General features: G+C 36.9%; 1 protein-coding gene across 3 annotated transcripts in view; it reads left to right on the top strand.

The window, feature by feature from the left end:
- Positions 1-25266, top strand: part of CSMD3 (CUB and Sushi multiple domains 3) — a 1478779-nt gene that overhangs the window by 1412573 nt on the left and 40940 nt on the right. For all 3 annotated transcript variants that reach the window (XM_086335396.1, XM_086335395.1, XM_086335397.1), the window contains 4 exons: positions 12510-12689; positions 14388-14561; positions 22095-22268; positions 24053-24126. In XM_086335396.1, the coding sequence (XP_086191522.1) occupies positions 12510-12689; positions 14388-14561; positions 22095-22268; positions 24053-24126 (602 nt within the window). The remainder of the gene's footprint in view (positions 1-12509; positions 12690-14387; positions 14562-22094; positions 22269-24052; positions 24127-25266) is intronic.

The following is a 25266-nucleotide window of genomic DNA, read 5'->3' as shown; positions in this document are numbered from 1 at the left end:
GATTCTTTGTGACCCTTTGGACTGTAGCCTGCCAGGCTCCTCTGTCCAAGGAATTCTCTAGGCAGGAATACTGCAGTGGGTTGCCACATCTCCTCCAGGGGATCATCCCAAACCAGAAATGGAACCGGAGTCTCCTGTATCTCCTGCATTGCAGGCAAATTTTTTACCTACATGCTGAGTCATCAGGGAAAGTGTTTCAATATACAGTTATGGAAAAGAATGAAATAATGAATACATTCAGAGTAAAGGAAATCTGCTGAGTAGCACATTTTTTCATGTTGAATAACAATTTCATTTATTCATGGGTAAATACCTAAGTGTTTATCTAAAGTGTTTGCCAGTTTTAGTAAAGATAAACAAATAAACACATCCTAATTCTTAAGACTGATATTGCATTAAATTTTTTACTGAATCGTCTTTGTTTTCCTTAGGAAATTTTTAACCAAGTTAAAAACACTCAATCAAGACAGACTGGTAGGAAATAACATATCAAAATATAAACTCTTTTTTTGTGTAAGTCCCTTAAGGAGAAGTATTATGTTCAGTAAGGCATTTCAAACATTAGCTTTTAAATGATATATTGCTGTTAAACTGAAAACTGAGAATTTTAATTGTTGATTTACTTCTTCAAATCTTTTTCGATTTAGGCAAAAAAACTGCTAAAACCTAGAAGCAACCCAAACCAAAGGCAGAACTAAAATTATCCTTCCAAAAAGAACACAGAGAGAAGTTTCATTGGAAATTAAAACAGATTAAACTTTTATAATTAAAGAATTTAAGATACTGAAAATTAATATACAGTGATCCATTGCTTAGAACCAGAGTTTCAGAGTCTTTCTTGTTAATTTGCAATGGAAGTTGATTTAAAGAAATGATTGATAGAATAGTGTAACTTTAGAGCTGGAAGAGATCGTGGCATAGACTGTCATGCATAGGTCAGGAAACTGAGGCACCAATTCATTTAATTGACTTACTAACTACTAACTTTGTCTTGTGAATCTTAACAAATTGTGGAAAATTTTTAAAGAGATAGGAATATCAGACCGCCTTACCTCTCTTCTGAGAAACCTGGTTGCAAGTCAAGAAGCAACAGTTAGAACTGGATATGGAACAACTGACTGGTTCCATATTGGGAAGGGAGTACATCAAGGCTGCAAATTGTCACCCAACTTATTTAAATTATATGCTGAGTACATCATGTAAAATGCTGGGCTGGATGACTCACATGCTGGAATCAAGATTCTGGGAGAAATAACAACAACTTCAGATATGCAGATGATACTACTCTAATGGCAAAAAGCAAAGAGGAACTAAAGAGCCTTTTGATGAGGGTGAAATAAGAGAGTGAAAAAGCTGGCTTTAAACATTCAATAAACTAAAATCATGGCATCCAGTCCCAATACTTCATGGCAAATAGATGGGGAAAATGTGTAAATGGTAACAGATCTTATATTCTTGGGCTACAAAATCACTGTGGATTTTGGCTGCAGCCACAAAAGTAAAAGACGCTTCCTTCTTGGGGAAAAACCTATGATAAACATAGATAGCATATTAAAAAACCTGGGATATCACTTTGCCAACAAAGGTCCATCTAGACAAAGCTTTGGTTTTACAGTAATCATGTACAGATATGAGAGTTGGATCACAATGGTGGCTGAGTGCCAAAGAATTGGTGCGTCTGAATTGTGGTGCTACAGAAGAATCTTGAGAGTCCCTTGGACAGCAAGGAGATCATACCAGTCAATCCTAAAGGAAATCAATCTGAATATTCCCTGTAAGGCCTGATGCTGAAACTGAAGCTCCAATACTTGGCCACCTGATGCAAAGAGCTGACTCAGTGGAAAAGACCATGATGCTGGAAAGACTGAGGGCAGGAAAAGAGGGGAACAGAGGAGGAGATGGTTGGATGGCATCAGCACCTCAGTGTCCATGAGTTTGAGCAAACTCTAGGAGATAGTGAAGGACAGGGAATCCTGGCGTGCTACATTCCACTGAGTCACAAAGTCAGACATGAATTAGTGACTAAACAGCAACTACTGACAGAGCTCACCACTGAGCAATCATTTCCACCACATAAACGGAGAAAATTTCCTGTTGGATGAATTTTTAAATTTCTTAGAAATAAAGGAAACTGTAAGTTCAAATAAAATATGTTTTTCATAAGTTTTGATTTAATGTAATGGTCTTTTGTGGGCATTTTTTATAGTATCTATATACAAGGATATAAATATTAATTGAATTAAACTAGGTGTAAGAAAAATTAAAGTATTGGACTAAATTTCTAAACCACATTCCTGATTCAAATTTTTGGAAAACCCACCTAAGCAAAACAAAACTTCCCTTTTATCCTTTTCATTCAAATTGTTATTATTTTTATTATTTTTATGCATAAATAAAAATATGTCATTCAGTGTTTACCATTTGTTAGCATTTGTGTTTTTGGAAGTGTTTGCTGTGACCAGTGCATTCTCTTGGCAAAACTCTTAGCCTTTGCCCTGCTTCATTTTGTACTCCAAAGCCAAACTTGCCTGTTACTTCAGGTATCTCTTAACTTCCTACTTTTCGTACAATGCATAAAAGTAAAATGGCTTCTGGTCTTACGTTTAGATCTTTAATCCATTTTGAGTTTATTTTTGTGTATGGTGTTAGAAAGTGTTGTAGTTTCATTCTTTTACAAGTGGTTGACCAGTTTTCCCAGCACCACTTGTTAAAGAGATTGTCTTTAATCCATTGTATATTCTTGCCTCCTTTGTCAAAGATAAGGTGTCCATATGTGCATGGATTTATCTCTGGGCTTTCTATTTTGTTCCATTGATCTATATTTCTGTCTTTGTGCCAGTACCATACTGTCTTGATAACTGTGGCTTTGTAGTAGAGCCTGAAGTCAGATAGGTTGATTCCTCCAGTAGCTAGACAGGGTGTGGAGAAAAGGAAACCCTCTTACACTGTTGGTGGGAATGCAAACTAGTACAGCCACTATGGAGAACAGTGTGGAGATTCCTTAAAAAACGAAATAGAACTGCCTTATGATCCAGCAATCCCACTGCTGGGCATATACACTGAGGAAACCAGAAGAGAAAGAGACACGTGTACCCCAACATTCATTGCAGCACTGTTTATAATAGCCACGACATGGAAGCAACCTAGATGTCCATCAGCAGATGAATGGATAAGAAAGCTGTGGTACATATACGCAATGGAGTATTACTCAGCCATTAAAAAGAATACATTTGAATCAGTTCTAATGAGGGGGATGAAACTGGAGCCTATTATACAGAGTGAAGTAAGCCAGAAAGAAAAACACCAATACAGTATACTAATGCATATATATGGAATTTAGAAAGATGGTAACAATAACCCTGTGTACGAGACAGCAAAAGAGACACTGATGTATAGATCAGTCTTATGGACTCTATGGGAGAGGGAGAGGGTGGGAAGATTTGGGAGAATGGCATTGAAACATGTATAATATCATGTATGAAACGAGTTGCCAGTCCAGGTTTGATGCACGATACTGGATGCTTGGGGCTGGTGCACTGCGACGACCCAGAGGGATGGTATGGGGAAGGAGGAGGGTGGAGGGTTCAGGATGCGGAATACATGTATACCTGTGACAGATTCATTTCGATATTTGGCAAAACTAATACAATATTGTAAAGTTTAAAAATAAAATAAAATTTTTTAAAAAAAGCAAAATGGCTGTCTGATGAGGCCTTACAAATAGCTGTGAAAAGAAGAGAAGCCAAAAACAAAGGAGAAAAGGAAAGATATAAGCATCTGAATGCAGAGTTCCAAAGAATAGCAAGGAGAGATAAGAAAACCTTCCTCAGTGATCAGTGCAAATAAATAGAGGGAAAAACTAGAATGGGAATGACTAGAGATCTCTTCAAGAAAATTAGAGATACCAAGGGAACATTTCATGCAAAGATGGACTCGATAAATGACAGGAATGGTATGGAACTAAGAAGCAGAAGATATTAAGAACAGGTGGCAACAATACACAGAAAAACTACAAAAAAGATCTTCATGACCCAGATAATCACGGTGGTGTGATCACTCACCTAGAACCAGACATCCTGGAATGTGAAGTCAAGTGTACCTTAGGAAACATCACTACAAACAAAGCTAGTGGAGGTGATGGAATTCTAGTTGAGTTATTTCAAATCCTAAAAGATGATTCTGTGAAAGTGCTGCAGTCAATATGCCAGCAAATTTGGAAAACTCAGCAGTGGCCACAGGACTGTAAAAGTCAGTTTTCTTTCCAATCACAAATAAGGGAAATGCCAAAGAATGCTCAAACTACCACACAATTACACTCATCTCACATGCTAGCAAAGTAATGCTCAAATTTCTCCGAGCTAGGTCAACAGTACATGCACTGTGAACTTCCAGATGTTCAGGCTGGTTTTAGAAAAGGCAGAGGAACCAGAGATCAAATTGCCAACATCCACTGAATCACTGAAAAAGCAAGAGAGTTCCAGAAAAATATCTATTTTTGCTTTGTTAATTATGCCAAAGCCTTTGACTGTGTGGATCACAATAAACTAGAAAATTCTGAAAGAGATGGGAATACCAGACCACCTGACCTGCCTCTTGAGAAATCTATATGCAGGTCAGGAAGCAACAGTTAGAACTGGACATGGAACAACAGACTGGTTCCAAATAGGAAAAAGAGTATGTCAAGGCTGTATATTGTCACCCTGCTTATTTAACCTATATGCAGAGTACATCATGAGAAACACTGGGCTGGAGGAAGCACAAGCTGGAATCAAGATTGCCAGGAGAAATATCAATAACCTCAGATATGCAGATGACAGCACCCTTATGGCAGAAAGTGAAGAACTAAAGAGCCTCTTGATGAAAGTGCAAGAGGAGAATGAAAAAGTTGGCTTAAAACTCAACATTGAGAAAACAAAGATCATGGTATCTGGTCCCATCACTTCATGGCAAATAGATGGAGAAACAGTGGAAACGGTGGCAGATTTTATTTTGGAGAGCTCCAAAATCACTGCAGATTTTGACTGCAGCCATGAAATTAAAAGATGCTTACTCCTTGGAAGGGAAGTTATGACCGACCTAGACAGCATATTAAAAAGCAGAGACATTTCTTTGCCAACAAAGATCCATCTAGTCAAGGCTATGTTTTTTCCAGTAGTCATGTACGGATATGAAAGTTGGACTATAAAGAAAGCTGAGGGCAGAACTGATGCTTTTGAACTGTGTTGTTGGAGAACTCTTGAGAGTCCCTTGAACTGCAAGGAGATCCAACCAGTCCATCCTAAAGGAAATCAGTCCTGAGTATTCATTGGAATGCCTGATGTTGAAGCTGAAACTCCAGTACTTTGGCCACCTGATGCGAAGAATTGACTCATTTGAAAAGAGCCAATCTTTCCCCTGATGCTGGGAAAGATTGAAGGCAGGAGGAGAAGGAAATGACTGAGGATGAGATGATTGGATGGCATAACCAATTCAATGGACATGAATTTGAGTAAACTCCAGGAGTTGGTGATGGGATAGGGAGGCATGGCATGCTGTAGTCCATGGGGTTTGCAAAGAGCTGGACATGACTGAGCTACTGAACTGAACTGAACTTTGCATTCCAGTTCCCTATGATGAAAAGGACATCTTTTGTTGATGTTCATTCTATAAGGTCTTGTTGGTCTTCATAGAACTATTCAGCTTCTTTGGCATTAGTGGTTGGAGCATAGACTTGGATTACTGTGGTATTGAATGGTTTGCCTTGGAAACGAACAGAGATCATTCTGTCGTTTTTGAGATGGCACACAAGTACTGCATTTCAGACTCTTTTATTGACTAGGAGGGCTACTTCATTTCTTCTAAGTGATACTTGCCATTATAGTAGATTTAATACTCATCTGAATTAAATTCGCACATTCTGGTCCATTTTAGTTCACTGAATCCTAAAATGTCATTGTTCACTCTTGTCATCTCCCGTTTGACCACCTCCAATTTACTTTGATTCATGGACCTAACATTCTAAGTTCCTATGCAATATTGTTCTTTACAGTTTTGGACTGTAATTCCATCACCAGTCACATCCACACCTGGGCATTGTTTTCACTTTGGCTCCATGTCTTCATTCTTTCTGGAGTTATTTCTCCACTCTTTTCTGGTAGCATACTTGGCCTTTACCAGTCTGGGGATATCATCTTTCGGTGTCATATCTCTTGCCTTTTTATATTGTTCATGGTGTTCTCAAGGCAAGAATACTGAAGTGGTTTGCCATTCCCTTCTCCAGTGGACCACTATTTGTCAGAACTCCCCCATGGCCCGTCCATCTTGGATGACCCTACACAGCCTGGCTCATAGTTTCATTGGGTTAGACAAGGCTATGATTCGTGATCAGTTTGGTTAGTTTTCTGTGATTATGATTTCATTCTATCTGTCCTCTGATGGGTAAGAGGCTTGTGGATACTTCCTGCTGGGAGGGACTGGCTGTGCTGGCATCATGCTTCAGTTCAGTTCAGTTCAGTTGATAAGTCGTGTCCGACTCTTTGCAACCCCATGAATCGCAGCACACCAGGCCTCCCTGTCCATCACCAACTCCTGGAGTTCACTCAGGCTCACATCCATTGAGTCAGTGATGCCATTCAGCCATCTCATCCTCTGTCGTCCCCTTCTCCTCCTGCCCCCAATCCCTCCCAGCATCTGAGTCTTTTCCAATGAGTCAACTCTTCGCATGAGGTGGCCAAAGTACTGGAGTTTCAGCTTTAGCATCATTCCTTCCAAAGAAATCCCAGGGCTGATCTCCTTCAGAATGGACTAGTTGGATCTCCTTGCAGTCCAAGGGACTCTCAAGAGTCTTTTAAAGAGCATCATGCTTAGTAAATCTTTAATCCAGTTTTCTGTTGATGGGTGGGGCTCTGTTTCCTCCCTGTATTTTGTCCTGAGGCCAAACTATGGTAGGGATAATGGCCATAATGGCAACATCCTTCAAAAAGACTTATGCCAGCATGCCTTGGCTCTTAGGACTTTTTACCTGAATGGTCTAGTGGTTTTCCCTACTTTCTTTAATTTAAGTCTGAATTTTGCAATAAGGAGTTCGTGTTCTGAGCCATAGTCAGCTCCCAGTCTTGTTTTTGCTGACCGTATAGAGCTTCTCCATCTTCAGCTGCAAAGAATATAATCAGTCTGATTTCATATTGACTATCTGGTGATGTCCATGTGTGGAGTTGTCTCTTGTGTTGTTGGAAGAGAGTATTTGTCTCCAGAAGAGAGCTAATGTTCAGTGCAGTGCTCTCATTTAGGGGTGATTTTGCTTCCCAGGGGACATTCGGCAGTGTCTGGACATATATTAGATTATCATAGTGCAAGTGAGTGGCATGTGCAAGTAGAGATCAATGTTAAACATTCCCAATGAATAAAAAGCAACTAAGAGTGATTGGTATGAAATGTCAATAGTGCCAAAGTTAATATCAAAAAAACTTACCTTACTGAAATACTAAAAAGGGAAACCGACTTCTGAATTTGGAGATTGTATAGAATCAGAAGTGTTACCCTGGAGATGGCTTGATCACCTTTCTGCAACTTCACTGTGCTAGAGGAGAATTCTGTTCTCTACTTGAAACCCAGCAAAGCACATGTGCCCGAGTAAACATATCCATTGCTGCTTTGTGGCCAGTGGGAAATTGGTGGGATAGTTCAACTGTCACATGGGTTTGATTACATGAATCATGGTGTATGTATATCCATGCAAGGGAATGTCATGTCATTAAAAACAAGTCATATGGATCTATATGTATTACCATCAAATATGTTCATTAGATACAGAGTCAAAAATAATTTGTGTTATATTGATGTTCTATTTAAAAATGCAGATTTATAATGCTCATTTAAGAAGCTAAAAGAGAAAGTAGATTTGAAGTGGCATAGATTGACTAGAAATACCACAGTTATGTCTTATATTGGCTGTAGAGGTTTATACTTAGATGTATCATAAATAATATCAAATGGGCATCAATTAGAAACTAGGAACTAATCGATAGAAACTAATGAGAAAAGTTCCCACAAAACCAAATTCAAACCTTTCAGCTTATGTATTTTTGAGAATCTGAGTTATTTAATTATTCCTTACATATCCATTCATTCATTTACTCTTCAAACAAGTATTTATTTAACCTCTTATGAGTCATGCACTAGACTAGGCTTAGATAATTCTAAGGGAAATAGACAAAACAACTGTCTCCATGGGGTTTATTGGGGTATGAGTGTGTGGATGAGTGCACTTGCATACACTCATGCTGTGTGCATAAAGGATTCTAGTGACCTTAGAAGAGATTTTCTTGAATTAAATCACAGCAACTTGCTGCTATGCACTGTCTCTGAATTTTAGGGTACAGTCCTAAAGAGCCACTATCCTAAGGTTTTCCCTAAAAAAAAAACAAAAAAAACAAAAAAAAAAAAAACCCAGAAAACCTCTTTTTGTTGTTGAAAACAAGCTGGTGGTGAATGAATTGACTTGTGGAGCAGGTGCTATTTACAAAGATTGTTGCTGTAGGAAACTGCCTCTTTGGCCTTTGCTTCATTATGAAGCCACCAGACAAATCCTTCTGAAGCTGTTGTTATCAGGCATTCCATTCATGATGCTGCCAAGATATGCAGAACTCTTTCTCAGTGCCTCTCTGAAATAAACCCTCTGTCATCTCTTTTGGTGGCTACATCTCACTCAGCTTATGTGCCTTATGATTGGGTTAGCTGTTCTCTCTTGCCAGAATTCTAATTCAGTCTCTAAAGTACTGCCCAGAAAAAAAATAATTGTCTGTTGGTATTTGCTTTAATTTTTCTTCTTCTTAATTTTAAATCTAGATTAAAGATATAAAATAACAATATATATAAAAAATAAATAAAATAACAATATATAGAATATAAAAAAGTAAAATACAAGAAAATAAATTGAAGTCAAACTTTTTTATATGATTACATATTTTAAAACTGCAAAAAGAATTGACACATTTTGGTAAATGAGCAGGATTTGGTTTTCTATCCAACTCAGTTTTACAATTTAAAAATATATTTTCCTCATCAATAATGAAAAAAACAAAAGTCATTCTATACACAGAGCTCTTATTAGGAGTCAGATGGAAACATCAATGAGTGTGATTTCAGGAAACTCTTGGGGGTTCTGAGGATTATCAAATGGAGTGTTGTGAATATTGTTCTGTAATTTAAATATCATCATTCATGGTCCTAAAACTTCCTGGCTCAACAGATTAGATTAATATGAAACAAACCTTGGCATTCATAATTTTTAGTGGTAAGTTAATAAAACACAGTAGAATTTAATTGCCATTAAGGTCTTCTTTGTCTTAATCTATTTTTGGTCTTTAACCTTAGACATTTGAAATACTAGAAATCATTAAAAATGAAAATGAAACAGTATAACCTAGATTTACCTGGTAAAATTATTTGTCCATTTATGAAAAAAAAAAAGTGATTCAAAATCAAAAAAAAAAAAAAAAAATACTGAAAGGCTGGTTTGCTACTTGATTTTGTCTCCAGAAAAGGAAGCGTGTAACCTTCCGTTTTCCTTTTGCTCTTAGCCACAACAATGCATTTAGCCAAGTGTTTGGAGAAGGCAATGGCACCCCACTCCAGTACTTTTGCCTGGAAAATCCCATGGACGAAGGAGCCTGATAGGTTGCAGTCCATGGGGTCTCTATGAGTCGGACACGACTGAGCGACTTCACTTTTGACTTTTCACTTTCCACTTTCATGCATTGGAGAAGGAAATGGCAACCCACTCCAGTGTTCTTGCCCTGGAGAATCCCAGGGACGGGGGAGCCCGGTGGGCTGCCGTCTATGGGGTCACACAGAGTCGGACACGACTGAAGCGACTTAGCAGCAGCAGCTCAAATAATGGTTTTCGAAACAGCAAGTGCTTTTATGGCTTATGGTGGTTTGGTGGTTTAGTCGCTAACTCGTGTTCAACTCTTGTGACCCAATGGACGGTAGCCTGCCAGGTGCTTCTGTCCATGGGATTCTCCAGGCAAGAATACTGGAGTTTATTGCAATTTTCTTCTCCAGAGGATCTTCCCGACCCAGGAATTCAACCCAGGTCTCCTGCATTGCAGGCAGATTCTTTATCAACTGAGCTACAAGGGAAGCTTATGTATATATATGATCTCTATTAAACCTTGTTCATAAATGAGCACACACATACATACCTTGTTTGTAAATCCCATACTTAGACTTAAATATGCTTAAATTTCTTATGCTGTCACTGATCTTTTTGAAAGTTCTTATATGGCACCATCTGTTCAGTTCAGTTGCTTAGTCGTGTCTGACTCTTTGCAACACCATGGACTGCAGCATGCCAGGCCTCCCTGTCCATCACCAACTCTTACTCAAACTCACGTCCATTGAGTCACTGATGCCATCCAACCATGTCATCCTCTGTTGTCTCTTCCTCCGGCCTTCAATCTTTCCCAACATCAGGGTCTTTTCAAATGAGTCAGTTCTTTGCATCAGGTGACTGAAGTATTAGAGTTTCAGCTTCGATGAACACTCAGGACTGACCTCCTTTAGGATGGACTGGTTGTATCTCCTTGCAGTCCAAGGGACTCCCAAGAGTCTGCTCCAATACCACAGTTCAAAAGCCTCAATTCTTTGGCACTCAGCTTTCTTTATGGTTCAACTGTCACATCCATACATGACTACTGGAAAAACCATCAAAAATGAGAAATTTTACATGTAATTTGAGCAATATTTATGGACCAGCATTATTGACAGAACTTCATGCTCTAAAGTTTCCTGTGGTTGGGGTTTAATACTCGATGGTCGCTGTCTCAAATTCTTAATGGTTTAATCTTTGAATTTGTGTTTTATAATTGAAGTCCACTGGAACAATGGAGCATGTGCTAAGGGTTTGGAGATTTTGTTGTTATTGTTTAATTGCTAAGTTGTGCCCAACTCTTTACGACCTCCTGGACTTAGCTGAATAGGCTCCTCTGTCCACAAGATTCTCCAGGCAAGAATATTGTAGTGGGTTTCCATTTCCTTCTCCAGGGGATCTTCCTAACCCAGGAATCAAACCCATGTCTCCTGCTGAGCAAGCAGATTCTTTACCACTGAGCCACTGCTCTGCTCATGTGAAATTTGCCTCCCTGCCTCCCTGTCTTCCTAGGTTATGTTATAGGCCTTTAGTTTCCTACCAACTGGTGCCCTTGCCTGGCCTTCCCACTCCCACCCCTGCTCTGAGCCACTGATACCCTGTGCCCAGCCTGTCCATCATGTATCACCAGAGGGATGCTCACATTGTACCTTGTTCTCCATTCTTTTATGGGGGTCTGGGTGCAGGTATGGGTGGGGCTAGTTGGAGTTGTATATATTCATGGAGTCTTAGAGCAGAGCAGGGCAATGGTTTACCCTTTCCTGGACTGGCAATAACAAGGAAGATATAATAAGCACTTGACATAGGCCTCTTGCTACTGCTGCTGCTAAGTCGCGTCAGTCATGTCCGACTCTGTGCAACCCCATAGACGGCAGACCATCAGGCTCGTCTGTCCCTGGGATTCTCCAGGCAAGAACACTGGAGTGGGTTGCCATTTCCTTCTCCAGTGCATGAAAGTGAAAAGTGAAAGTGAAGTCGCCCAGTAGTGTCTGAATCTTAGCGACCCCATGGACTGTAGCCTACCAGGCTCCTCCATCCATGGGGTTCTCCAGGCAAGAGTACTGGAGTGGGTTGCCATTGTCTTCTCCACATAGGCCTCTTACTAACTCCTAATTCAGGAAGCAGGCATATTCCAGAATGGAGGTTGCAATTTCCTTGGGGTTGTTCTATCACTTGGGATGACGATGAGATGGTGGAAATGGGAAATTGATTTCTCTATCCCTAATTGACATTTTCTTTTTTTTTTTTTCTAATTTTATTTTATTTTTAAACTTTACGTAATTGTATTAGTTGACATTTTCATTTTTTCATTGTGCTTACAAATTGTGTATCTCACCCAGTATGTGATAAATTCACATTTTATAGTTTATTCATTCTTTCACTTATTCAATAAAATTATTTTTGTACCTGACATCATTTAATGAAAAACTATTGTAATATCAGTTGAGTGATACTGTGCAGAAAATAAGGTCTCAGTCCAGCAAGCCTCATAATTTAGAGATTTCAGTAACCATACATAGGAGTATAAATTTAAAATATTCTGTTAGAAATCTTGATCTGATAGCATGGCTTCTCTATGATTATTTAATTCAGATTGAAAGAGGTTACCACATCAGAGTTTCCTACAATATATTAGCATATTAACATTTAAAGAGTCTAAATGACCATTTCTGGACCATATGTATAAAATCTGTAATAAGTAAATGGTCATAGTTAGGAATTGATAGAGTGTGGTTTAAATATGCTTATGTTTTATCATTAAAATGAACATAATAACTAATTTTACCTAATATTATATTAATTATGCCATATGCTTACTATTCCTCTACATTAAAAACATGTCACATTAACCATCTGCTTTTCCAATCCATATTAATAGTAATCAGTTGTGGAGACCCAGGTATACCAGCCAATGGACTGAGATATGGAGATGATTATGTGGTTGGACAGAATGTTTCTTACATGTGCCAGCCAGGCTATACAATGGAATTAAATGGTTCAAGAATCAGAACTTGTACAACTAATGGCACATGGAGTGGAGTCATGCCAACTTGTAGAGGTAAGATAATGATTTTGTCAATATTTATTAGTGATAATCACTATATATTTTCTGTATCAATATGCATATTTAAATAAATTTAAATAGTGTTTTTTGTATCATTTCATCTTTTTTTCTGGTACCAAAATTGAGTGCTTCAGTCTTTACTTTTAAACCATATAGATAATAACATATAAGATTTTAAAATTTTTTAACAAAAATGTTGTATCTCATTCTAAGTAATAACAATGAACTGTGATACAGCAAAAATATTTTCTGGGACTTCCCTGGCAGTCTACTGGTTAAGATTCTGCTCTTCCAATGCAGAGGCACAGGTTCAATCCCTAATCAGGGAACTAAGACACCACATGCTGACATGGCACTGCCAAAAAAATATATATCATGTTATGTGATACATAATCACCATCATCATTTATGCGGGTCAATGAGTATTTAATAGAGAATATAGCTGTAATTAAATAGAACTTTAATTTGGTTATCCACCTGGGTCAGTTATTCAAGAATGGGAGAAAAACCTTCTATAATTTGAAAACAATCAGCCTGAATTATAGAACTTTACCTGTTCTTAAAAGGTAAAACTATTTCTTTGAAGAATGCAATCTGGAAGTTGGAAGTAATATTTTAGACAATACAGGTATAAGTTTACTACTTTATGCTGTTTTCCAGTGAAACTCTTTACATAAGTTTTTTGCCGATTATTTGATTACTTGTAAAATACTATACATTCAGACAATATGTATTGTTTTATAATAATAGTGATTTTTAATCATTGAGATTTCTCATTAAGGTACATCTCTAAATACCTGTGAATTGTCAGTTTAATGTCTCCCTGACATAATCTAACACTAAAAGAATAATTCCAATGCATGTCTTTTTTTCTTGATTACACAATTTCCTAATCAGATCATGATAAATATACAGTTAGTATATGAAAATATATAAACAAATATTTTATATTTACATATTATTTCATAAATTATTGATTATGTTAATGACAATATTATATAACTCTAAAAATTATTTATATATGTTGCTAGTCATCAAAATAAAATCATTCCTCCTTTTTAGATTTTATAATTGGTGGCCCTCTTTTTCCTTTCATCTATATCTCCTTATCCAACCTATCTTTTCTCAAGGACATCTTAATTTTAAAAATGAATTATCAAAAATTTTATAATGCATTTAGAACCCTACAATAATATTTAGCATATGAATCTAAGTGGTTAATAGAACTAATAGAGATATTTTAATGAGATACATCATCTGTGTTTCAAAAATGTCACAGATTTACTTCCAGGTTCCTTGCTACAGTGTAACTCTGTATATAGCCAAACACAGCTCTTCAGTCTGTCTAAAGGTTGCTGGAAATGATTTTATATAAAACTAATAATTAATCAGTTGCAGTATACTGGATAAGAGGTCATCCTCTTTTTCCTTTCTTTCAATGTCAGGAAGCTTGTTATTTTGTAAGAGAACCTCTGAGAACCAGTAGCCATTATGTTGCCAAGAAGTAGTCTCGTCCTAGAGGAATTAATTCCAGGGATGTTTCAGGAATACTACCAAGAGAATAAAACATGTCACACCATATTGTCCTCCAAAAGGTTAAATTAGCACATATGCTTCTTCTAATGATATTTATTTCTGTTAACACCAGGATATTTCAACAGCTGTGTCTAATCGTTTTTAATGTAATTGCAGCTGTTACCTGCCCAACTCCTCCCCAGATCTCTAATGGAAGGTTGGAAGGAACAAATTTTGACTGGGGTTTTAGTATTAGCTACATCTGTTCTCCAGGCTATGAACTGTCCTTCCCTGCCGTTTTGACCTGTGTAGGGAATGGTACCTGGAGTGGGGAAGTACCACAATGCTTACGTAAGTATAATTTCCATTCTAAAATTTATATTTTTCTACTTTCACTCTCTTAGAGCTACTTTACTGAGATTATAACTGTTATATATTTTTTCCAGATTTTGCTAGAACAAAAATGAGATTGTTAAGCTCTTTCCCATGCATAATTAAAATTCAGTTAAAAACAGTATTTACCAATGTAGCTATTTTTTATGTAATCCAACCATTATATTCCTTCTGTCTGACTAAATTTCAGGCCAAACTGCTTTGTGTGCAAAACACACTATACTTTTTACTTATCTTGTTTTTTGGGTGATGCCCTCTACTCAGGTTTGTGTTCCTTGAAGGCAAATATTCTTGTTTCATTCACTTTTCTACCCTAGCATGTAGTGTAATCCTTGGCAGATATTAAACTTAGAAGGCTATGGTAATTAAAACATTGCAGCGTTGGTGCTGGCATAGACAGACAGAAACCAGTGTTAGAGAATACAGAGTATAGACCATGTATCGATACTTAATGTATTATGGAACAAATCAGTGGGGGAAGAATGGACATTTCAATTAATGCAATAAGGTAGTGCATTTATTGGAGAAGGCAATGGCACCCCACTCCAGTACTCTTGCCTGGAAAATCCCATGCATGGAGGAGCCTGGTAAGCTCCAGTCCATGGGGTCGCTAAGAGTCGGGCACGACTGAGCGACTTCACTTTCACTTTTCACTTTCATGCATTGGAGAAGGAAATGGCAACCCTCTCCAGTATTCTTGCCTGGAGAATCCCAGGGACACAGGAGCCTAGTGGGCTGCCCTCTATGGGGTCGCACAGAGTCGGACACAACTGAGGCGACTTAGCAGCAGCAGCAGCAGTTCATTTATATACACACACACAGAGTCTTTATCTTACACTAAATAACAAATCAATGTCAAATTCATTAGAGAATTAAATATAAAAGTTTTAAAGATTATAGATCAGCTCAGATCAGATCAGATCAGTCACTCAGTTGTGTCCGACTATTTGCGACTCCATAAACCGCAGCACCCCAGGCCTCCCTGTCCATCACCAACTCCCAGAGTTCACTGGGACTCACATCCATCAAGTCAGTGATGCCATCCAGCCATCTCATCCTCTGTTGTCACCTTCTCCTCTTGCCCCCAAGCCCTCTCAGCATCAGGGTCTTTTCCAATGAATCAACTCTTCCCATGAGGTGGCCAAAGTACTGGAGTTTCAGCTTTAGCATCATTCCTCCCAAAGAAATCCCAGGGCTGATCTCCTTCAGAATGGACTGGTTGGATCTCCTTGCAGTCCAAGGCACTCAAGAGTCTTCTCCAACACCACAGTTCAAAAGCATCAATTCTTCAGTACTCAGCCTTCTTCACAGTCCAACTCTCACATCCATACATGACCACAGGAAAAACCATAGCCGTGACTAGACAGACTTTTGTTGGCAAAGTAATGTCTCTGCTTTTCAATATTCTATCTAGGTTGGTCATAACTTTCCTTCCAAGGAGTAAGCATCTTTTAATTTCATGGCTGCAGTCACCATCTGCAGTGATTTTGGAGCCCAGAAAAATAAAGTCTGACACTGTTTCCACTGTTTCCCCATCTATTTGCCAGGAAGTGATGGGACCAGATGCCATGATCTTCGTTTTCTGAATGTTGAGCTTTAAGCCAATTTTTTCACTCTCCACTTTCACTTTCATCAACAGGCTTTTTAAGTTCCTCTTCACTTTCTGCCATAAGGGTGGTGTCATCTGCATATCTGAGGTTATTGATATTTCTCCCTGCAATCTTGATTCCAGCTTGTGCTTCTTCCAGTCCAGCGTTTCTCATGATGTACTCTGCATAGAAGTTAAATAAACAGGATGACAATATACAGCCTTGACATATTCCTTTTCCTATTTGGAACCAGTCTGTTGTTCCATGTCCAGTTCTAACTGTTGCTTCCTGACCTGCCTACAAATTTCTCAAGAGGCAGATCAGGTGGTCTGATATTCCCATCTCTTTCAGAAATTCCCACAGTTTATTGTGATCCACACAGTCAAAGGCTTTGGCATAGTCAATAAAGCAGAAATAGATGTTTTTCTGGAACTCTCTTGCTTTTTCCATGATCCAGCGGATGTTGGCAATTTGATCTCTGGTTCCTCTGCCTTTTCTAAAACCAGCTTGAACATCACGAAGTTCACAGTTCACATATTGCTGAAGCCTGGCTTGGAGAATGTTGAGCATTAATTTACTAGCGTGTAAGATGAGTGCAATTGTGCACTAGTTTGAGCATTCTTTGGCATTGCCTTTCTTTGAGATTGAAATTAAAACTGACCTTTTCCAGTCCTGTGACCACTGCTGAGTTTTCCAAATTTGCTGGCATATTGAGTGCAGCACTTTCACAGCATCATCCTTCAGGATTTGGAATAGCTCAACTGGAATTCTATCACCTCCACTAGCTTTGTTCGTAGTGATGCTTTCTAAGGCCCACTTGACTTCACATTCCAGGATGTCTGGCTCTAGGTCAGTGATCACACCATCATGATTATCTGGGTCGTGAAGATCTTTTTTGTACAGTTCTGTGTAGTCTTGCCATCTCTTCTTAATATCTTCTGCTTCTGTTAGGTCCATACTATTTCTGTCCTTTATCGAGCCCATCTTTGCCTGAAATGTTCCTTTGGTATCTCTGATTTTCTTGAAGAAATCTCTAGTCTTTCCCATTCTGTTGTTTTCCTCTATTTCTTTGATTGATCGCTGAAGAAGGCTTTCTTATCTCTTCTTGCTATTCTTTGGAACTCTGCATTCAGATGTTTATATCTTTCCTTTTCTCCTTTGCTTTTCGCTTCTCTTCTTTTCACAGCTATTTGTAAAGCCTCCCCAGACAGCCATTTTGCTTTTTTGCATTTCTTTTCCATGGGGATGGTCTTGATCCCTGTCTCCTGTACAATGTCACAAACCTCATTCCATAGTTCATCATGCACTCTATCTATCAGATCTAGGCCCTTAAATCTATTTCTCACTTCCACTTTATAATCATAAGGGATTTGATTTAGGTCATACCTGAATGGTCTAGTGGTTTTCCCTACTTTCTTCAATTTCAGTCTGAATTTGACAATAAGGAGTTCATGATCTGAGCCACAGTCAGCTCCTGGTCTTGTTTTCGCTGACTGTATAGAGCTTTTCCATCTTTGGCTGCAAAAAATATAATCAGTCCGATTTCGGTGTTGACCGTCTGGTGATGTCCATGTATAGAGTCTTCTCTTGTGTTGTTGGAAGAGGGTGTTATTATAACCAGTGCATTTTCTTGGCAAAACTCTGTTAGTCTTTGCCCTGCTTCATTCCGTATTCCAAGGCCAAATTTGCCTGTTACTCCAGGTGTTTCCTGACTTCCTACTTTTGCATTGCAGTCCCCTATAATGAAAAGGACATCTTTTTGGGGTGTTAGTTCTAAAAGGTCTAATAGGTCTTCATAGAACTGTTCAACTTCAGCTTCTTCAGTGTTACTGGTTGGGGCATAGACTTGGATTACTGTGACATTGATTATAAGACTACCTAAATGACCTTGGAGTAAGAAAGGATCTCTTAAAATGAAATGTAAGAGCTCTACGTGTAACTGAAAAGTGGAAAAAATAAACTATGTTTAAAATTTGTCATTTCAAAAGGCCAATCATAAACAGGATAGTTTATTTGAAGAGCTTACTATTAAGTGATTGAAAACACTAGGCAGGGAATACCACCATTTGCTGGCCCATCAGATCATTTGTATCACATTTGCTGCAGAGAGTATACTAACCAGTTTTATTTAGCATGAGAGATAAAACTAGTGTACCTCAGCAGTTGTGATCTATTAGACTGAAATTTATGCAACATCTAAACAAGCTGTTTCTAGTAAACATGATTTAGTAGAATAATGTGTTCCAAGCCTCAAGGTTGAGTCACACAAATTGACCCTTGAAATTCTGATTCATGTTAATGATCATCTAAGAATAGACCAATGTGTTCTAAGTGAAACTATATTATATATTAGTAACTATTCAATAGTTACTTCAGAACAGATAGACACAAGAGAATATTACAGAATTGAGTTTATGGTAAAGTTTGTTTGGTATGAGTGAAAAAAATCTTGTTTCTCAACATAATGTTTTATTTTGGGATCTATTAAAACACAAATACTAATAAAATACCATAGACATTTAAATTGTATCCAAAATTCAATAAGGCTATATTATATAAGTTATATATTGGATATATAAGATATCCAAATATAATAAGGCTGACTTTGACCCAGTTGCTTTACATACATATAGCAGAACTCCTGGGTAGGCATGTTTAGTTATGACATTTTAATAGATAATGACACCTGAGTTCAGAGAAAGAGATCAAATTGTATAGACACTGGGTAACTCTGCCACTTAGGGACCAGCTGCTCTATTTCATGGCCTAAAGTCTTTGATGTAAGCATCCTATCTGATCTTCCTAGGTTTTTCTATTATGTATCTTTCTAGGTTGTTCTAGTGTATGTGTGTTTGTTTATATAAATGATGGATCCTTTTAAAATTAGAGAAACTAACAAATTATTAAATATGAAGGGCTCTCATTGTAAATAACTATTTTGTTGGTTCCTATTAAACAAAGTCAAAGTAACCTAAGAAATTTTTTTTTAATAATTTGGTATATTTTCTTTGTTTTTCAAATATAAATTTTTTTATTTTAATTGGAGGTTAATTACTTTACAACATTGTATTGGTTTTGTCATACATCAGCATGAATCCACAACAGGTATACACGTGTTCCCCATCCTGAACCCTCCTCCTTCCTCCCTCCCCGTACCATCCCTCTGGGTCATCCCAGTGCACCAGCCCCAAGCAACCAGTATTACGCATCGAACTTGGACTGGCAATTCATTTCATATATGATATTATACATGTTTCAATGCCATTCTCCCAAATCATCCCACCCTCTCCATCTCCCACAGAGTCCAAAAGACTGTTCTATACATCTGTGTTTCCTTGCTGTCTCTCATACAGGGTTATCATTACCATCTTTCTAAATTCCATATATATGCATTAGTATACTGTATTGGTGTTTTTCTTTCTGGCTTACTTCACTGTATAATAGGCTCCAATTTCATCCACCTCATTAGAACTGATTCAAATGTATTCTTTTTAATGGCTGAGTAATACTCCATTGTGTATATGTACCACAGCTTTCTTATCCATTCATCTGCTGATGGACATCTAGGTTGCTTCCATATCCTGGCTATTATAAACAGTGCTGCGATGAACATTGGGATACACGTGTCTCTTTCAATTCTGGTTTCCTCAGTGTGTATGCCCAGCAGTGTATTGCTGGGTCATAAGGCAGTTCTATTTCCAGTTTTTTAAGGAATCTCTTTTGAACGAGAAAACGGTTTCGAAGCTTCCTTGAGGCCTTCTCAATGGGCATTACAGATGCTAATAAGAGCAATTAAGAATATCAACAAAAAAAGTGGAGAAAAATAAGAAAGGCCTATATATCATTTCAATAAGGTTAAAAAAATTTTTAAGAAGATTTTACCCCAAATAAATTAAAAAACTCTTTGGGTGATTATTTAAAATGGGATAAATAAAATAGACACTTATGTAATTAAAACAAGATTTGATATTACTGCACTACCTAAAGTTGGCTTTCCAGGTAGCTCAGACTATAAAGAATCTGCCTACCAATGCAGGAAACCCAGGTTCGATCCTTGGTTCAGAAAGATCCCCTGGAGAAAAGAATAGCAACCCACTCCAGTATTCTTGCTTGGAAAATCCCGTGGGCAGAGGAGCCGAGCCAGCTACAGTCCATGTGGTCACAAAGAGTTGGACAGGACTGAGTGGCTTCAAGGTCTCTTACTAGTAAATGGCAGAGTATAAATTTCAATTCAGAGAAAGTTTACTTAAGAGACAATTCTCCTATCCATTGAAGAGTCACATTCAATCATTTTAGGTATTTAATGAAGAGGAAAATCTTTTCTCTTTATTTCTGTTCAAGCTATGCCTTTTTTATCCTAAAGTTTGTATCAAGGTAAACTGAAGCCTTTTGAAAATAAACCCTGTGTCTTAGGTTTCCATCCAAACACTGATAGTTATTTGGTTTAGTACATGAAAATATAAAGGTAGAAAATAGATGGAATGATATGGGGGATGCGAGGGGAAGATTGAGAAGTTTATGTGGTTACATATCTCCTTTTTTTGTTGTTGAATAACTCAGCAGAAATATGAATGAGAAACACTTCAAAAGTAGGTTATAAAATAATTACAAAATAACTGATAGCAATGAAATTTTTAAACACAGTTAAAATAAAAAATTACATGTTATTTATTTTTTACTACAGTTTTAAAATTGAAAATACGCAGTATGTGCTTTGCCTGGATGTCTATTGGCTCTGAAGTCGTCTGATCTCATCCTGTACTACACTGCTGCTCCGGCCTCAATGGTCTTGCTCTTCCTCTAGCATGCTAGATTTGCCCCAGCAGAGGGCTTTGGCAATGCTCTTTCCTCTGACTGTAATGTTCTGTCTTGAGATATAAACGGAGGAGATGTTTTTTTGTTTTTTGTTTTTTTTTCCCTCCAAAACTTTTCTCAGTGAGAGACAGCCATCTACCTTATTAAAGTCTACTACTACTCTTCCCCATCTATCACGTCCACAATACAGTCCTGATCTCCTTCTCCCACACTATTTTTCCTCATGGGACTTATTATCTTCCCACATACTATCATTTGTACTTATTAATTATGTTTACTGTTTGCTTTCTTCACAAAAGCATAAACTTCACAAGTGCAGGAACCTTAGTCTGTTTATCAATCAGTGCAAGCACCTAAAGTTACTAAGAATAGTGTCTGTTTTTAGTACTTTAAAAATATGTGTTGAATGGAGTCATCTAATCAGTTTGCTTAGAACTGCTGTCAAGTTTATCTTTTCAATGGCTGCAGAATGTTGAGATTGTTTTTGCATGAATTTGGATTCTAATGACCTTCTTTTCTCTTTAAAAAACACTCACACGCATCCCACCCACCCACCACTACCACTACACATGCACTATATTTTGAAGAGGGAGACAGCAGGATACTAGGATACATGACCCAGGTGTTCAACAGAACACATATCTATGAAACAAGTACCTGCATCTTTTATATACACTGAAAAATATAGAGCAATCTGCAGGGTACATCCTAGACTATTATGTTTGTTTGTTTCTGATAGAGCTATTTGTGAGTCCCATCCTTTTCAAATATATACTCCAATTTTGTAGCCTACATGTACAAATATGTGGTTTGATTCTGGTCAAGATAAAATTTTTTAAAAATCTATTAACTGTTATGCTGGTCTACTAGGTGGAAAAAAAAAATTTTAAAACCTCAGCAATAATGCTGAGCTGAATATTAAGCATTTATTCATGTAGACAAAAGCTAAAAGTATTTTCATTGGAATAGATTAACATGGATTCCATGTCACTTTAGTGCAATATTCCAATTATTTTTATTACTTTTCTAAACCGTTAACTCTGATGAATTTAAATCATTGTACAATTGTCTCTCTTTTCACTTATAGCAAAATTTTGTGGTGACCCTGGTATACCTGCCCAAGGAAAAAGAGAAGGCAAAAGCTTTATATACCAGTCAGAGGTTTCATTCAGCTGCAATTCTCCTTTCATATTAGTGGGATCTAGCACCAGAATATGTCAAGCAGATGGCACTTGGAGTGGTTCATCACCTCACTGCATAGGTAATATTAATGAAAGATGGACAGTGCTCAGTAATTTTGGAATTAATAGCTAGTAATGACATTTAATGATTTACTTTATCCTATAAATTATAGTTGGCTAAATGTGAAAACGGAGAAGGCAATGGCACCCCACTCCAGTACTCTTGCCTGGAAAATCCCATGGATTCAGGAGCCTGGTGGGCTGCCGTCTATGGGGTCGCACAGAGTCAGACATGACTGAAGTGACTTAGCAGCAGCAGCAGCAAATATGAAAAACAAAAATGTAAAACATAGAAGCCATTGTAAGGCACTGAAACTTAATATTATTAAACATTTATTACTTTAGTACTTTTAAAATAGTTTTCCTGTTTACCAGTAAAATGAAAAAAGCTTCCATATTACTATCATGAAGTACTAACATTTGTATCAGTTCAGTTCAGTTGCTCAGTCGTGTTTGACTCTTTGCAGTTAATAAAGCATACTCAAATGAAATTAAACTTGCTTCAAAAATATTACAAAGGTATATTGATTTCAAATGGTTCTAAGTACATTGCTCTAATCCTAATTTTTGTGTGTTTTTATTGTCTTATTTTTTCATTCAAATATAGTTGATGTACAAAATTATATGTTACAGGTGTTTAGTATAGTGATTCACAATTTTTAAAGGTTATACTCATGTGCAGTTATAAAATATTAGCTCTATTTCCCATGTTGTACTATGTATCTTCTTAGTTTATTTTATGCATAATGGTTTGCACCTCTTAATTCCCTACACCTCTTTTGTCCCTCCCTCCTTCCCTCTTTGCACTGGTAACCACTAGACTGTCTTCTACATCTGTGAGTTTGCTTCTTTTTTGTTATATTTACTGTTTTTTTTTTCTTTTTTTTTTTTTTTTTTAGAATCCACATATAAGCGGTATCATACAGTATTTCTTTCTCTGATTTATTTCACTCAGCATAATACCCTCCAACTCCATCCATGTTGCTACAAATGGCAGATTTTCATTCATATATATGTATATCACATCTTATTTATCCATTCATCTGTTGGTCGCTTCAGTATCTTGGCAATTGTAAATAATGTTGCTGTGAATATCTTTCAAATTAGTGCTTTAGTTTGTGGGGTGTATACACCCAGGATTGAAATTGCTGAGTCACAGGGTAGTTTTATTTTTAGTTTTTAAATAGCAGCTGTACCAATTTATATTCACACCAATAGTGTATTTAGGGTTCCTTTTTCTCCTAAAATTAAATTTCACATTGAGTAAACTTATGAAAAATTCTGTCATACAAGCTAGCCAACTCAGGGGCTATCAGCCCTACCATTTTTGTGTTTGACTCTCTTACAGGTGTCAGTGAAAATGCAAATAACTAAGTCGTGTAATAAATTATTTCTTAAAGGCACTATTACCCTACTTGAGATTAATTCTTAGAAAAATCCCTAAGCAAATGTTTTATGCATGTGGTCCTCTTTCATATCCTTCATTTTCCTTTAACTTTTTATTACCAGAGTTAGTTGGATGTCAAATGCTTTTATATTAGAAGTGTTCAAAGTTCATGGATTGCATAATTTGTATAAACTGCAGTATTATACCTGAGTTTTTGGCTTTAAGATTAGCAAGTTTCTGTTCATGGAGATGTTTATTAGATTTTTTTTGTTTATTATTACCAGGACCCTTTCATGAAACCCTAGATCTCTTAAAATTATTTTACATAGGATAAATATACATTTAAATAAACCTATATGTTTTAAAGGAATATTACACTTTTTATTTTAAGAAAAATAATATTTTCTTTTATTTTAGAACCCACCCGTACATCATGTGACAATCCAGGCGTGCCACGTCATGGATCTCAGAACAATACATTTGGATTTCAAGTAGGTACTTTGTTATTATTTTTTCATGTTTTATTGAGATATAACTGATATATATTATTATATAAATTTAAAGTGTACAGCCCAATGGTGTGACATACATATTGGGAATGATTCCTGCAGTTGTATTAGTTGGCATCCATTTCTCACACAGATACAATTAAAAAAGCAAAAAAGAAAATAATTCTTTGTAATGATTATTAGGACCTATTCTCTTAAGAACTTTCCTGTATATAATACAACAGTGTTATATATACTCATCATTGTATATTACATATCTAGTACTTATTGCTCTTATAACTAGAAGTTTGTACCTTTTGATTACCTTCCTTCAATTCTCTGCCACACCCCCCACCCCCCCGCCCACTGTTCTGGTAACCACAGATCTGATCTCTTTTTAGGCGAGTTTGGATTTATACTGTTGTTGTCATTGTTTATTTTTTTAGATTCTACATGTAAGTGAGATCATATTGTATTTGTCTTTTTCTTGCCTAAGTTATTCGTCAAGTGTGTACTTTAAATAAATGTTTTCATTTAATATAAAACTAGATCAAAAGGCTTATTTGGTTCAGGGCACAGATCCTGTTCATGCAAGTAGAAAAAGAGTCATGCTTATATCTGCATTCATAAACACATTTTTAAAAAGGCAACAGCCAAAAAAAGAGTGAAAATAATAGGAAGTTAAAAGAAATATATGCCTCAAGATATAGCCTGACTGACCATGAGTATAAAGTAAGAGAAAAATTGGAGAGACCTGTGAGCATAGAAAAATCTATAAGCACTAGCTTATAGGTAAGAGATATATTAAGTGAGGGAGTAAATGAGTAAAATCTACAAGAAATATGGAGACAGTGAGGAAAAGTGTAGATGAAAGAGGTTTAAAGAGAAACTTCTGAGTTAGAGTTAACAAATGCATAAAAATGTGGTTAGTAAGGCGATAAGACTAAAAGATTTTTTTCTTATTTTATATATATATATATAATACTAAAATAATTTTAAACATTATCATTGATGTGGAATATTTCTGAAAATATAATTTAACCATAACCTATTATTCCACAACACATAGTTGGATTGTTAGAGTACTTTAACATGTCCAATCGTATGTGGCTGACATTCTTTTCTTTTCTTATTCCAGTTTAG

Source organism: Bos grunniens, chromosome 14 (genome assembly GCF_055505025.1).
Source record: "Bos grunniens cultivar Pamir isolate PY7600 chromosome 14, Bosgru_T2T1.0, whole genome shotgun sequence".
Classification (NCBI taxonomy): domain Eukaryota; kingdom Metazoa; phylum Chordata; class Mammalia; order Artiodactyla; family Bovidae; genus Bos; species Bos grunniens.
The sequence above is the reverse complement of the archived record's forward strand: the minus strand, read 5'-3'. Positions and strand labels throughout refer to the sequence as shown.